At 44.1% G+C, this 13548-nt stretch overlaps 1 protein-coding gene across 4 annotated transcripts in view; it reads left to right on the plus strand.

Moving 5' to 3' along the window:
* The window catches only part of LOC105495493 (anaphase promoting complex subunit 5), a 46808-nt gene extending 39568 nt beyond the window's left edge, over positions 1–7240 (plus strand). For all 4 annotated transcript variants that reach the window (XM_071070945.1, XM_071070946.1, XM_071070947.1 and 1 more), the window contains 2 exons: positions 5383–5545; positions 6909–7240. In XM_071070945.1, coding sequence (XP_070927046.1) covers positions 5383–5545; positions 6909–7120 — 375 coding nt within the window. In that variant the 3' untranslated portion in view covers positions 7121–7240. The remainder of the gene's footprint in view (positions 1–5382; positions 5546–6908) is intronic.
* Positions 7241–13548: the final 6308 nt, after the last annotated feature.

Here is a 13548-nt window from a genome sequence, read left to right on the forward strand (position 1 = left end):
CACTTAGATGCCTTTATTTCTTTTTCTTGCTTAAATGCTTTGAGTAAAACTTCCAATATATGTTGAATAAATGTGGCAAGAGTGTGTGTCTTGGCTGGACTCACTGTCTCACACCTATAATCCCAGCACTTTGAGAGGCCGAGGCAGATTACTTAAGGCCAGGAGTTCGAGACCAGCCTGGACAACATGGTGAAACCTCGTCTCTACTAAAAATAGAAAAATTAGCTGGGTGTGGTGGTGGTGCATGCCTGTAATCCCAGCTACTAGGTAGGCTGAGGACTGAGAATTGCTTGAACCCAGGAGGTGGAGGTTGCAGTGAACTGAGATCATGCCACTGCACTACAGATTGGGCAATAGCGAGACTCCGTCTCAAAAAAAAAAAAAAAAAAAGCATGTTCTTATTTTGTTACTGTAGGGGGAAAGCTTTCAGTCTTTCATCATCAAATGTCATGCTAGCTGTGGGTTTTTTGTAGAGGTTGAGGAAGTTCCCTCTACTCCTAGTTTATTTTTTTTTCATGAAAAGGTATTAGATTTTGTCAAGTGTTTTTTCTGCATTGATTGATTTGATCATATTTTTTTGTGTGTGTTTGTTTTTGAGACAGGGTGTCTCTCTGTTGCCCAGGCTGGAGTGCAGTGGCGCAATCTTAGTTCACTGCAACTTCTGTCTCCCAGGTTCAAACAATTTTTGTGCCTTAGCCTCCCAAGTAGCTGGGATCACAGGTGTGCACCACCACGCCCTGCTAATTTTTGTATTTTAGTAGAGACAGAGTTTTGGCACGTTGGCCAGGCTGGTCTCGAACTCCTGGCCTCGTGATCCACCCGCCTCTGCCTCCCAAGGTGCTGGGATTGCAGGTGTGAGCCACAGTGCCCAGCCCGATTTTTTCTTTCACTTTATTTATATGTTATATTTGTGGATTGAATTACCTTGCATTCCTGGAATAAATTTCACATGATCAAAGTGTATGATCTTTTTAACATGCTGTTGGATTTGGTTTGCAAGTATTTTGTTGATAATTTTTGCATCTGTATTCATAAGGGATGTTGATTGATCTGTAGTTTTCTTGTGATATCTTCCTTGGGCTTTAGTATTAGGGTAATAGTGGCCCCACAAAATGGGTAAGGAAGTATTCTCTCCTCTCCTTTTTTTGGGAAGAATTTGAGGATTGGTGTTAATTCTTTAAAAGTTTGGTAAAATTCACCAGTGAAGCAGTCTGGCCCTGGGCTTTTCTTTGTTGGAAGTTTTTTGGTTACTAATTCAGTCTCTTTAGTTGTTATAGGTCTATTCAGATTTCCTGTTTCTTCTTGAGTCCATTTTAGTAGTTTGGTCTTTCTAGAAATTTGTTCATTTTATGTAGTTTATCTAATTTCTTGCATAGAATTGTTCATGGTATTCTTGTATAATCCATTTGACTTTTGTAAGGTTGTTAGTAAAGTCCACACTGTTGTCCCTGACTTCAGTCATTTGAGTCTTCTCTCTTTTTTTTCTTGGTCAGTCTAACAGTTTGTCAATTTTGTTGATCTCTTCAAAGAACCAACTTTTAGTTTTATTGATTCTCTCTGTTGTTCTCTTAGTCTCCATTTTGTTTATCTTCACTTTAATCCTTATTTTTTCCTTGGTTCTGTTAGTTAGCTTTAAGTCTAGTTTGCTTTTCATTTTCCAGTTTCTTTCTTCCTTTCTTTTTTTTTTTTTTTGAGATGGAATTTAGCTCTTGTCACCCAGGCTGGAGTGCAATGGTACAATCTTGGCTCACTACAACCTCTGCCTCCCAGATTCAAGCAATTCTCCTACCTCAGCCTCCCGAGTAGCTGGGATCACAGGCGCATGACACTACGCCCGGGTCATTTTTATAATTTTAATAGAGACGGGGTTTCTCCATGTTGGCCAGGCTGGCCTTGAACTCCTAACCTTAGGTGATTCACCCGCCTTGGCTCCCAACATGCTGGGATTACAGGCGTGAACCACTGCGCCTGGCCTCTTTTTCTAGTTTCTTAAGGTGGAAGATTCACTTACTGATTTGAGATTTTCCTTCTTTTATAATATAGGCCTTTACAGTTACACATTTTCTTGAGAACTATATTTCATAAGTTTTTACTTTATCCCACAAATTTCATAAATTGGAGTCTGTGATTTTTTTTTTTTTTTTTTTGGACTCAGAGGCTTGCTCTGTCATCCAGGCTGGGATTACAGACACGTGCCACCATACTCAGGTAATTTTTTCTTTTTTTTGAGACGGAGTCTCTCTGTCGCCCAGGCTGGAGTGCAGTGGTGCCATGTCAGCTCACTGCATCCTCCGCCTCCTGGGTTCAAGTGATTCTTCTGCCTCAGCCTCCCTAGTAGCTGGAACTACAGGCATATGCTACCACACCTGGCTAGTTTTTTTTTTTTTTTTTTTTTTTTTGTATTTTTAGTAGAGATGGGGTGTCATCGTGTTAGCCAGGATGGTCTCAATTTCCTGACCTCGTGATCCGCCTGCCTTGGCCTCCCAAAGTGCTGGGATTACAGGTGTTGAGCCGCTGTGCCTGGCTACCTGGGTAATTTTTGTATTTTTAGTAGAGATGGGGTTTCATCATGTTGGCCAGGCTGATCTTGAACTTCTGCCCTCAGGTGATCCACCTGCCTCAGCTCCCAGGGTGCTGAGATTACAGGCGTGAGCCACTGTGCCCAACCAGAGTCTGGTACCTTTAAACATCTCATTGCACTTTCTAATTTCCCTTGTGATTTATTCTTTGACACATTGGTTATTTAAGGGTATATTAATTTCCACATATTTGTGAATTTTCTAATTTCCTTCTGTTACTGATTTTTGATTTCATGTGATCAGAGAAGATTATTTGTATGATTTCATTCTTCTTAAATTTATTGAGTGTTATTTTGTGGCCCAACACAGTCTACCCTGGAAAATGTTCCATATGCACTTGAGAATAACTTGTATTCTGATGTATCATTGGGTGGCATACTTTATATATCTGTGTTAGGGCCAGTTCATTTGTAGTGTCATTCAGGTCTTCTCTTTCCTTGCTGATCTTCTAATTTTTCTATCGGTGATTAAAAGATGGGATATTGAGCTCCCCAACTATTATTTTGGTTTTTGTTTTGTTTTATTTTGTTTGAGACAGAGTCTCACTCTGTTGCCCAGGCTAGAATGCCGTGGCACAATCATGGCTCACTGCACCCTCAACTGCCAGAGCTCCAGTGACCCTCCCGCCTCACTCTCCTGAGCATCTGGGATTACAGGTGTGCCCTACCATAGCCAGCTAATTTTCTGTATTTTTGTAGAGATGGGTTTTTGCCATATTACCCAGGCTGGTCTCAAACTCCTGGTATCAAGAGATCCACATGCCTCAGCTTCCCGAAGTGCAGGGATTACAGACGTGAGATACTGTGCCTGGCCTATCATTGTTGAATTGTCTATTTCTCCCTTCAATTCTGTCAGTTTTTGTTTCATATGTTTTGGAGCACTGTTGTTTGTTTATAATTGTTGTATCTTGATGAATCGACTGTTTCATGAGTATATAATGTCCTCCTTTTTCCTTGTCTCTAGTAACAATTTTTTTTGTTTGTTTTTTGAGACGGAGTCTCGCTGTGTCACCCAGGCTGGAGTGCTCGAGTGCAGTGGCGTGATCTCGGCTCACTGCAAGCTCCACCTCCCAGGTTCACGCCATTCTCCTGCCTCAGCCTCCCGAGTAGCTGGGACTACAGGCGCCCGCCACCATGCCCAGCTAATTTTTTGTATTTTTTAGTAGAGATGGGGTTTCACTGTGTTAGCCAGGATGGTCTCGATCTCCTGACCTCGTGATCCGCCTGCCTTGGCCTCCCAGAGTGCTGGGATTACAGGCAACAGTTTTTAACTTAAACTCTATTTTGTGTGATACTCATATAGGTAGTCCAGCTTTCTTTTGGTTATTGTTTGCATGGAATATTTTTCTATCCTTTTGCTTTCAGCTTATTTGTGTCTTTATTTTATTTTTTTAGAGACAGGGTCCCACTCAGTCGTCCAGGCTGGAGTGCAGTGCTGCAATCATAGCTCACTGTGACCTTGAGCTCCTGGACTGATGGGATCCTCCCACCTCAGTCTCCCAAGTAGCTAGGACCACAGGAAAGCACCATCATGCCTGACTAATTTTTAAAATACTATTTGTGTCTTTTAATCTAAAGTGAGTCTCTTGTAGACAGCATATAGTGTATACTTAAAAAAATTTTTTCTGACAATTTCAGCCATTTTTTCAGTTATACCAAAAAACGAGTGTAACTCATTTACATCTAATGTCATTACTTCTAATTTGATTTTTTTTTTTTTTTTGAGATGGAGTCTTACTCTGTCACCCAGGCTGGAGTACAGTGGTGCAATCTCTGCTCACCACATCCATTACCTCCTGGGTTCAAGTGATTCTCCTGTCTCAGCCACCCAAGTAGCTGGGATTACAGGTACGCGCCACTATGCCCGGCTAATTTTTGTAATTTTAATAAAGGCAGGGTTTCACCATGTTGGCCAGGTTGGTCTCGAACCCCTGACCTCAAGCGATCTACCCACCTGCACTGCCCAAAGTGCTGGGATTACAGACATGAGTCACTGCACCTGCCTTGTTTTCTATATGTCATATCTTTTTTGTCCCTCAGTTCCTCCATTACTGCCTTCTTGTGTGTTAAATAGATGTTTTCTAGTTTTATTTTATTTTGAGACAAGGTCTTGCTCTGTTGCCCAGGCTGGAGTGCGGTGGCACGATTGTGGCTCACTGCTACCTTGACCTCCTGGGCTCAAGTGATTCTCCTGCCTCAGCCTCCTGAGTAACTGAGACTACAGGCATGTGCAACCATGCCCAGCTAATGGTTTTAAATTTGTTTTTTGAGACAGAGTCTTGCTATGTTGCCCAGGCTGGTCTTGAACTCTTGGCCTCAAGTGACCTTCCTGCCTAATGCTCCCAAAGTGTTGGGATTATAGGCATGAGCCACTGTGCCCAGCTCTAGTGTACCATTTTAATTCTCTTTTTTTTTTTTTTTTAAACATACTAACACCAACGGGAATCTCTTGTTTCTTTTGCTCTATTCTTTTGAGCTATTTTCCGAATTGTTACTTTTCTCCCACCTAGTTCAACCCCTCAGAATCACCAAGCTAAAGGATATTAATGCTGGATCTTTTTGTAAAGACGGAAACCTTTCCATAGTGTGAATAACCACTCCCTGCTGTATTTGTCATAGTCTGAAATCAGATTGTCACATATTGTGTTTTCTAGGAGTGTGGTGCCTGTTTTAATGTAGTATACATGTCAGGTAAAAGATAAGCCAGAGATAGCCATTCAGGAGAGAACTGCCAGAAACGAAGCCTTTCCTGGTGAAGGGCAGTGGGTTTGGGTATGTACAGTGCCGTAATGTTTCTTTTTCAGCTCATTCTTGGAATCCCAGAACAGGCCTTAAGTCTTCTCCACATGGCCATTGAGCCCATCTTGGCTGACGGGGCTATCCTGGACAAAGGTCGTGCCATGTTCTTAGTGGCCAAGTGCCAGGTGGCTTCAGCAGCTTCCTACGATCAGCCGAAGAAAGCAGAAGGTAGGAAGCTGTACAAAGACTGTTGGGCAATGCTATTCCAGAAAGCATTGAAAGTTTAGGACCCAGAAGAAGAAAAGACATTAAATTTGGAACAGCATTTAAGTTCTGAGTGTTCACAAATATATATTAAAATTTCATGCAGCATTTAAAGTGCTTTCACATGCATGATTGGCAGGAAGACTGAGGACAAGTGAATGGTTATTTTAACCCTATAGAGCCAAGTACCGGGCTGGAAGTCAGGACTTAAAGACCATTTTTTGGTTTTTGGTTTTTGTTTTTTGAGACGGAGTCTTGCTCAGTCGCCCAGGCTGGAGTGCAGTGGTGCGATCTCAGCTCACTGCAAGCTCCACCTCCCGGGTTCACACCATTCTCCTGCCTCAGCCTCCTGAATAGCTGGGACTACAGGTGCCCGCCACCATGCCCGGCTAATTTTTTTTTGTATTTTTAGTAGAGACAAGGTTTCACCGTGTTAGCCAGGATGGTCTTAATCTCCTGACCTCGTGATCCACCTGCCTCGGCCTCCTAAAGTGTTGGGATTACAGGCGTGAGCCACCAGGCCTGGCCTTTTTTTTTTTTTTTTTTTTTTTTTTTTTTGAGACAAAGTCTCGCTCTGTCGCTCAGGCTGGAGTGCAGTGGCGCGATCTTGGCTCACTGCAACCTTCACCTTCCAGGTTCACGCGATTCTCCTGCCTCAGCCTCCTAAGTATATACAGGCGCACGCCACCATGCCCGGCTAATTTTTGTATTTTTAGTAGGGCTTTCACCATGTTGGTCAGTCTGATCTTGAACTCCTGACCTCGTGATCCGCCCACCTCAGCCTCCCAAAGTGCTGGAATTATAGGCATGAGCCACTGTTCCTGGCTTTTTTTGTTTTGATTTGTTTTGTTTTGTTTTGTTTTTTTGAGGTGGAGTCTCACTTTGTCACCCAGGGTGGAGTACAGTGGCGTGATCTCAGCTCACCGCAACCTCTGCCTCCTGGTTCAAGTGATTCTCCTGCCTTAGCCTTCCAAGTAGATGAGATTACAGGTGTCCGCCACCACACCTGGCTAATTTTTGTATTTTTAGTAGAGACAAGGTTTCACCATGTTGGCCACGCTGCTGTCGAACTCCTGACCTCAGGTGATCCACCCGCCTCGGCCTCCCAAAGTGCTGGGATTACAGGCATGACCACCGCACCCAGTGTTAAAGACCTTTTTGAAAACCTCACCCTACCTAGTGGTTTGTTTTTTCTCTCTCAAAGAAAGGAGAATATAAAAGAATCTTCTGGTACTTGTTGAACAAATAAAACTAAATACCAAGTTTTGAAAACCGTATGTGAAGTGTTGAGTTAAATGTGTGTGTTATTTTCCCCACTTTCCATCAGCTCTGGAGGCCGCCATTGAGAACCTCAATGAAGCCAAGAACTATTTTGCAAAGGTTGACTGCAAAGAGCGAATCAGGGACGTCGTTTACTTCCAGGCCAGACTCTACCACACCCTGGGGAAGACTCAGGAGAGGAACCGGTGTGCGATGCTCTTCCGGCAGCTGCATCAGGAGCTGCCCTCTCACGGCGTACCCTTGATAAACCATCTCTAGAGAGGACATCCCTGCTGGGCTGCTGTGCAGAGTATAAGATTTTGGACTCGTTCGTGTCCCCTCTCTCCTTATAAATGATGTATTTGTGACCTATCTTGTCAATAAACTGCATTCTGATTAGTTTGTCTTACTTGGTTTCTTACTAACTACGTATTTGTTTTCTTCCCTTTTGGTAGCAAAGGACACCAACTTCTTGTTAATAAATGGGTTAATAAATATAACAAGTTAGTGCAGGCATCTCAGATTATGTTCTCTCTGGGCAAAATTGCCAATATCTTGATTAGAAATTGTACGCACTCCATCATTATGTAAATTCATTTAGCACCTATTCTCAGACAAGAGCTCTTCTGGGAATTGGTAGATCTCTCCAGGGTGGTCAGTGCAGGTTTGTATGAGGCTTGGACTTTCTTCTGAGGCCTCTCTGCCTTGTTGGACTGAACCAGGGCTTGTGGTTCCTGTGGGTGCTTGTTGAGTACTTGTTGGCCCCTGACTGGAGATTAAGAAGGAAAAGATTTTTTCATAGTTTTTGGACCAATGACCAGAAGCATTTTTCAGTCCCTTTGTAGGTGCTGGCTTTCTTATATATTCTGCGTGGGCACTTTTTTTTTTTCCTATATTTAACTCTATAAATGAGGGATGATGATACATTAAGTCCAGGAATTCATCATGAGTAAGGTGATTATAAATTAAGGGGCCAGCTGCCGTGGCTCACACTTGTAATCCCGGCACTTTGGGAGGCCGAGGCGGGCAGATCACGAGGTCAGGAGATGGAGACCAGCATGGCCAACGTGGTGAAACCCCGTCTCTACTAAAAAAAAAAAAAAAAAAAAAAATCAAAATTTTATTAGCTGGAAGTAGCAGTGCATGCCTGTAATCCCAGCTACTCAGGAGGCTAGAGCAGGAGAACTGCTTGAACCCGGGAGGTGGAGGTTGCAGTGGGCCGAGATTGCGCCACTGCACTCCAGCCTAGTGACAGAGCAAGACTCTGTCTCAAAAAAATAATAATAGTAAAAATAAAAATAAAATAAGAAAGGGTCCAAAGCTCAAAGGTGTGAGATGCTATCACCAAATATACAGTGTATTATAGTTTACATTTCTTAACCCTGCAAGTAAGTAGGAGCCAGTTACTGCTTTTTCTGTTCATGAATTTCTTATCCTTGAGTGTTCACAGAAAAATGCTATTGTTTCAAGTCCAAAGCAGCAGCTATATCCAAATAGTCTGTTTCTTTTTTTTTTTAGACAGAGCCTTGCTCTGTTGCCCAGGCTGGAGTGCAGTGGCGTGATCTTTGCTCACTGCAACATCCATCTGGGTTCAAGTGATTCTCCTGCCTCAACCTCCCGAGTAGCTGGGACTACAGGCGTGCACCACCATACCTGGCTAATTTTTGTATTTTTAGTGGAGATAGGGTTTCACTATGTTGACCAGGTTGGTCTCAAACTCCTGACCTCAGCTGATTCACCTGCCTCGGCCTCCCAGAGTGTTGGAATTACAGGCGTGAGCCACCATGCCCGCCCCAAAGAGTCTTTATAAAGCAACAGGGAACCAACTAAATTTTGCAGCTCCTGTTATTGGCTCTTTCATTTCCCATCAGAAAGTTTTTCTGATGGGAAGTAATTTCTCTTCAGGGCTCTTTGAGGCACTGTAAAACAGTTGTATCCATTACAGTACATCTGCTGGCCAAAGACAGCTGCTCTGGAAACAAGAGACTTGGTGGAGAGAGAGAGACTAATTGGTATGTTGATTGAAAATCTTTCCTTAAATTCATTTGAAAGGTTATATATAGAGATGGTAAACATTGAGTAATGTTAAAGGCTATGTAGTAAAAAGTAATTCTCTCGAGGCCGAGACGGGTGAATCACCTGAGGTTAGGAGTTCAAGACCAGCCTATCCAACATGGTGAAACTCCATCTCTACTACAAACAAAAAATTAGCCGGGCGTGGTGGCGGGCTCCTGTAGTCCCAACTACTCAGGAGGCTGAGGCAGGAGAATCGCTTGAACCTAGGAGGCAGAGTTTGCAGTGAGCCAAGATCGTGCCATTGCACTCCAGCCTGGGTGACAAGAGCTAAACTCCATCTCAAGAAAAAAAAAAAAAGTACTACTTCCTCTTAGGAGTTAACAGTTATCAGTTCCTTTTTATCTTTCAAGTATATTTTTTCATCTGATGTCATTTTTGATTAATGTGTTTAAGAGCCTTTCAATTTAAGAAGTGGCCTTAGCTACTCTGCCTCAGCAGAAGGTTGAAGAAATGGGGTCAGGTTGTTCAGGTGACCCCACAGATACTAACATAAAAGCTTGACGTCATCACGCCTGACCAGGACCAGCGATGCAACTCATGGAATCCAGTGCAAACTAAAAATGTGAGGCCTCTATTAAAAAGTAAGAATTTCAAAGGCCGGGTGCAGTGCCTCACACCTGTAATCCCAGCACTTTGGGAGGCCAAGGAGGGCAGATCTCCTGAGGTCAGGGGCTCAAGACCAGCCTGTGCAACATGGTGAAACCCCATCTCTACTAAAAATACAAACATTAGCCAGGCATGGAGGCGGGCACCTGTAATCCCAGCTACTTGGGAGGCTGAGGCAGGAGAATCGCTTGAACCCGGGAGGCGGAGGTTGCAGTGAGCTCAAATCGTGCCACTGCACTCCAGCCTGGACGACAGAGTGAGACCCTGTCTCAAAAAACCAACCAAACAAACAAAAAAACAAAAAATAATTTCAAAATGGCAACGGCAGAGCCTTAAACCAATATAGGGCCCTTCTGAGCTCACAGCCCTGCACAGTTTGCACACCTGAAAAGCCAGCCTGCCCAGAGTTGCTCTCAGCTGATGAGCCAGCCTGCCCAGAATGACTCTCAGCTTCACTCTAGCAGGGAGATGGCCTAGATCCAAAGCTAGGGTCTGGGGTCTCCTGCTATCTGTGACTTAGATTTGTTGACTGAGGGGCTTGTTTCCTCCCTGATGGAAGAGTGGGTTGAATGAAAAGTAGAGACATTGGTGACCCCAAAACTCAGAACTGTCAGGGTGACAGCTAACTGGCTTTTCTCCTAATAGAGCATTTGGTGGCGGGAAAAAAAGTCAATAATTTCATAATGATATGATGATCAGTGGTTTAAGGGTATAAGAATTGATCATCTGGTTAAATGGGGAAAGGGTTAGATGAGGAGGGAACTGAAGCTTTTTCTTTCTTTTTTTTTTTTTTTCCTGAGATGGAGTCTCGCCCTGTTGCCCAGGCTAGAGTGCAGTGGCGCAATCTCAGCTTACTGCAGCCTCTGTCTCTCAGGTTTAAGCGATTCTCCTGCCTCAGCCTCCCGAGTAGCTGGGACTACAGGCACCCGCCACCATGCCCGGCTAATTTTTATATTTTTAGTAGAGATAGGGTTTCACCATATTGGCCGGGCTGGTCTCGAACTCCTGACCTCATGATCCACCCATCTCGGCCTCCCAAAGTGCTGGGATTACAGGCATGAGCCACCGCACCCGGCCGGAATTGAAGCTTTTTAAGCAGCAGGCATTTGGGTCTATACCCGAGATCTTCAGGATATATCCTCTAAGGGAGAGAAGGAAAAAGGTGTTCTGACCTGGTGGCACGGTGGGAACTCTAGCCAGCAGCCAAGTGCCCTGTTTTAAGTTCTTTGCTATATTAACACATTTAATCTTCACAGTAATTCCAAGAGTTAGCAATAGCATGAATTCCATTGAACAGGATAGGATGGGGGCATAAGGGGGTTAAGTCACTTGCTCAAGGCCACATAGCTGATAGGTTCCAGAGCTGGGCCTACCCCTAGAATTGTGAAAAGTGCTGTCCTGTTTTTGTGAACATTGTTTTTCAGTTTATTGAACACATAAATTATAATATTAGTTGTTATTTATGTACTACCCAATATGGGCCAGATGCTGCTACGTACTTTCACACATACCATCTCTAATGCTTGTGAGCTAAACATCATCCCTGTTTTACAGGCAGGAAAGTGGGCCCTGGAGGTTGGGCCTGACCCAGCCCCCACCTTGGTGAGGACCAGAATCAGGATTCAGCCCCAGGTGTGACGGGCTCCACAGCCTAGGCTCTTTCTCTCATCAGCAGGCTGCCTTTGTATTCACCTCCATACTCTGAATATTTCTACTTGTTCAAAGGGTTTTAAATTTTGTCCTAATATTTTTGGGTGGTTACATTGGCTTTTTTTTTTTTTTCTTTTTCTCTCTTTTTTTTTTTTTTTTGAGACCGAGTTTTGCTCTTGTTGCCCAGGCTGGAGTGCGACGGCATGATCTTGGTTCACTGTAACCTCTGCCTCCCGGGTTCAAGCGATTCTCCTGCCTCAGCCTGGGATTACAGGCATGTGCCAACACGCCCAGCTAATTTTGTATTTTTAGTAGAGACAGGGTTTCTCCATGTTGGTAGGGTTGGTCTAGAACTCCTGACCTCAGGTGATCTGCCCACCTTGGCCTCCCAAAGTGCTGGGATTACAGGTGTGAGCCACCACGCCCAGCCATTTTTTTTTTCTTTGAAGATGTATGCTGAGATAAAGAGCTTCCTCATCTGTGCCCCCATCACTTCTCCTTCTATGATGTTGTTTATGTTTGGGACTAGTAATCTCACTGCCTGTTGAAGGGAAACTTCTCAAGATCTTTTTGACAGCATTTTTCTTTTCTTTTTTAGAGATAGTTTTGCTATGTTGCCCAGGCTGGCCTTGAAATCTGAGGCTCAAGTGATCCTCTTGCCTCAGCCTCCCAAGTAGCTGGGACTGCATGCGAACGCCACTGAGCCTGACTTGACAGCATTTTTTTCTTTTTCTTTTTTTTTTTTTTTTTTTTTGAGATGGAGTCTTGCTCTGTTGCCCAGGCAGGAGTGCAGTGGCATGATCTTGGCTCACTGCAACCTCCTCCTCCCGGGTCCAAGCGATTCTCGTGCCTCAGCTTCCTGAGTAGCTGGGATAACAGGCAGGCGCCAACATACCTGCCTAATTTTTGAGTTTTTTTTTTTTTTTTTTTTTTAGCAGAGACAGGGTTTCACCATGTTGGCCAGGCTGGTCTCGGACTCCTGACCTCAAGTGATCCCCCTGCCTTGGCCTCCCAGAGTGCTGGGATTACAGGCGTGAGCCACTGTGCCCGACCCCACAGCATTTTTCTTTCTTCTTTTTTGAGACAGAGTCCGGCTCTGTCGCTCAGGCTGGAGTGCAGTGACGCGATCTCAGCTCACTGCAGCTGACGCCTCCTGGGTTCAAGTGATTCTCCTGACTCAGCCTCCTGAGTAGTTGGGATTACAGGTGCCCGCCACCACGCCTAGCTAGCAACAGCATTTTTCTACTGTCCTGGTGAATGGGAAAAAAAATTCAACAAGTGCTGTAAATCAAAGAAAATGACCGAGGCAAGTCTCAATCATTTTAGGAGGCTTACTTGCCAAAGTTTAGGAACTGCCCAGGAGACAGGTCTATGCCTTTTTCCAAAGATGATTTTGAGGGCTTCAGTGTTTAAAGAGGAAACGGTGGGATATTGAGAAATACACAGTTTTCATGTGAGAGTGGGGAGGGGAAAAATATTCATCCCTTTGCCTGGCTTGGTGAATCTGAATTTTTAAATAAGATAACAGAAGATAGGGCCGAGGAAGCAATCAGATACACATTTGTCTCAGGTGAGTAGAAGATGACTGCGTTCTGGCCTATGTCCGCCACACCTGTGAAGATAAGCTATCCACTGACATTGCCTTGGAGAACTTCAACAGAACTACTTTAGGGTAAGGATCTTGGGGGCCACCAGGAATTTCCTTGCGGGCAAAATGTGAGGGAGGCGTGTAGCTTTTCATCTTTGTAGTCACCTTATTTAGGAACCAAAATGGGAGGCAGGTTTGCATGACCCAATTCTCAGCTTGACTTTTCCCTTTGGCTTAGTGAGTTTGGGGTCCCCAGATTTCCTTTCCTTTCACAGTACATTGGTGTGATGAATCCTGCTGTCTGCTTCTGGATGTTCAAGGTTTGGGAGGTGGAACATTCCAGTGAGCAACATGAGCGGCACACGGTTCAGAAAGGAAGGATGAAGCCTCCGCAAGAGATTACAGTGCTGTCCTGGGGGGTGAGGTAATTTTACACTCTTGCTTCTAGCTCCTCCCTTGTACTGTTCAAGTTTTCTGTAAAAATAAGATTCAGATGCTTTGTTTACTTATTTTCTTGGCAATCTGTTGTCAGGACAACAAGATCTGTTTGCCTAGAATAGAATTTTCTGATGTTCTTGGAGGAGAAAAATCCAAAAAACAAAGAAAATTCTTGTTTTCATATTTCTAAGAAGAAAATGGTTTCCTTAAGTAGGAATTTTTTGAGACAGAGTTTCGCTCTTGTTGCCCAGGCTGGAGTGTAATGGCACGATCTTGGCTCACTTGAACCCCTGTCACCTAGGTTCAAGCGATTCTCCTGCCTCAGCCTCCCAAGTAGCATGCGCCACCA

Source organism: Macaca nemestrina, chromosome 10, assembly GCF_043159975.1.
Source record: "Macaca nemestrina isolate mMacNem1 chromosome 10, mMacNem.hap1, whole genome shotgun sequence".
In the NCBI taxonomy this organism is placed as follows: domain Eukaryota; kingdom Metazoa; phylum Chordata; class Mammalia; order Primates; family Cercopithecidae; genus Macaca; species Macaca nemestrina.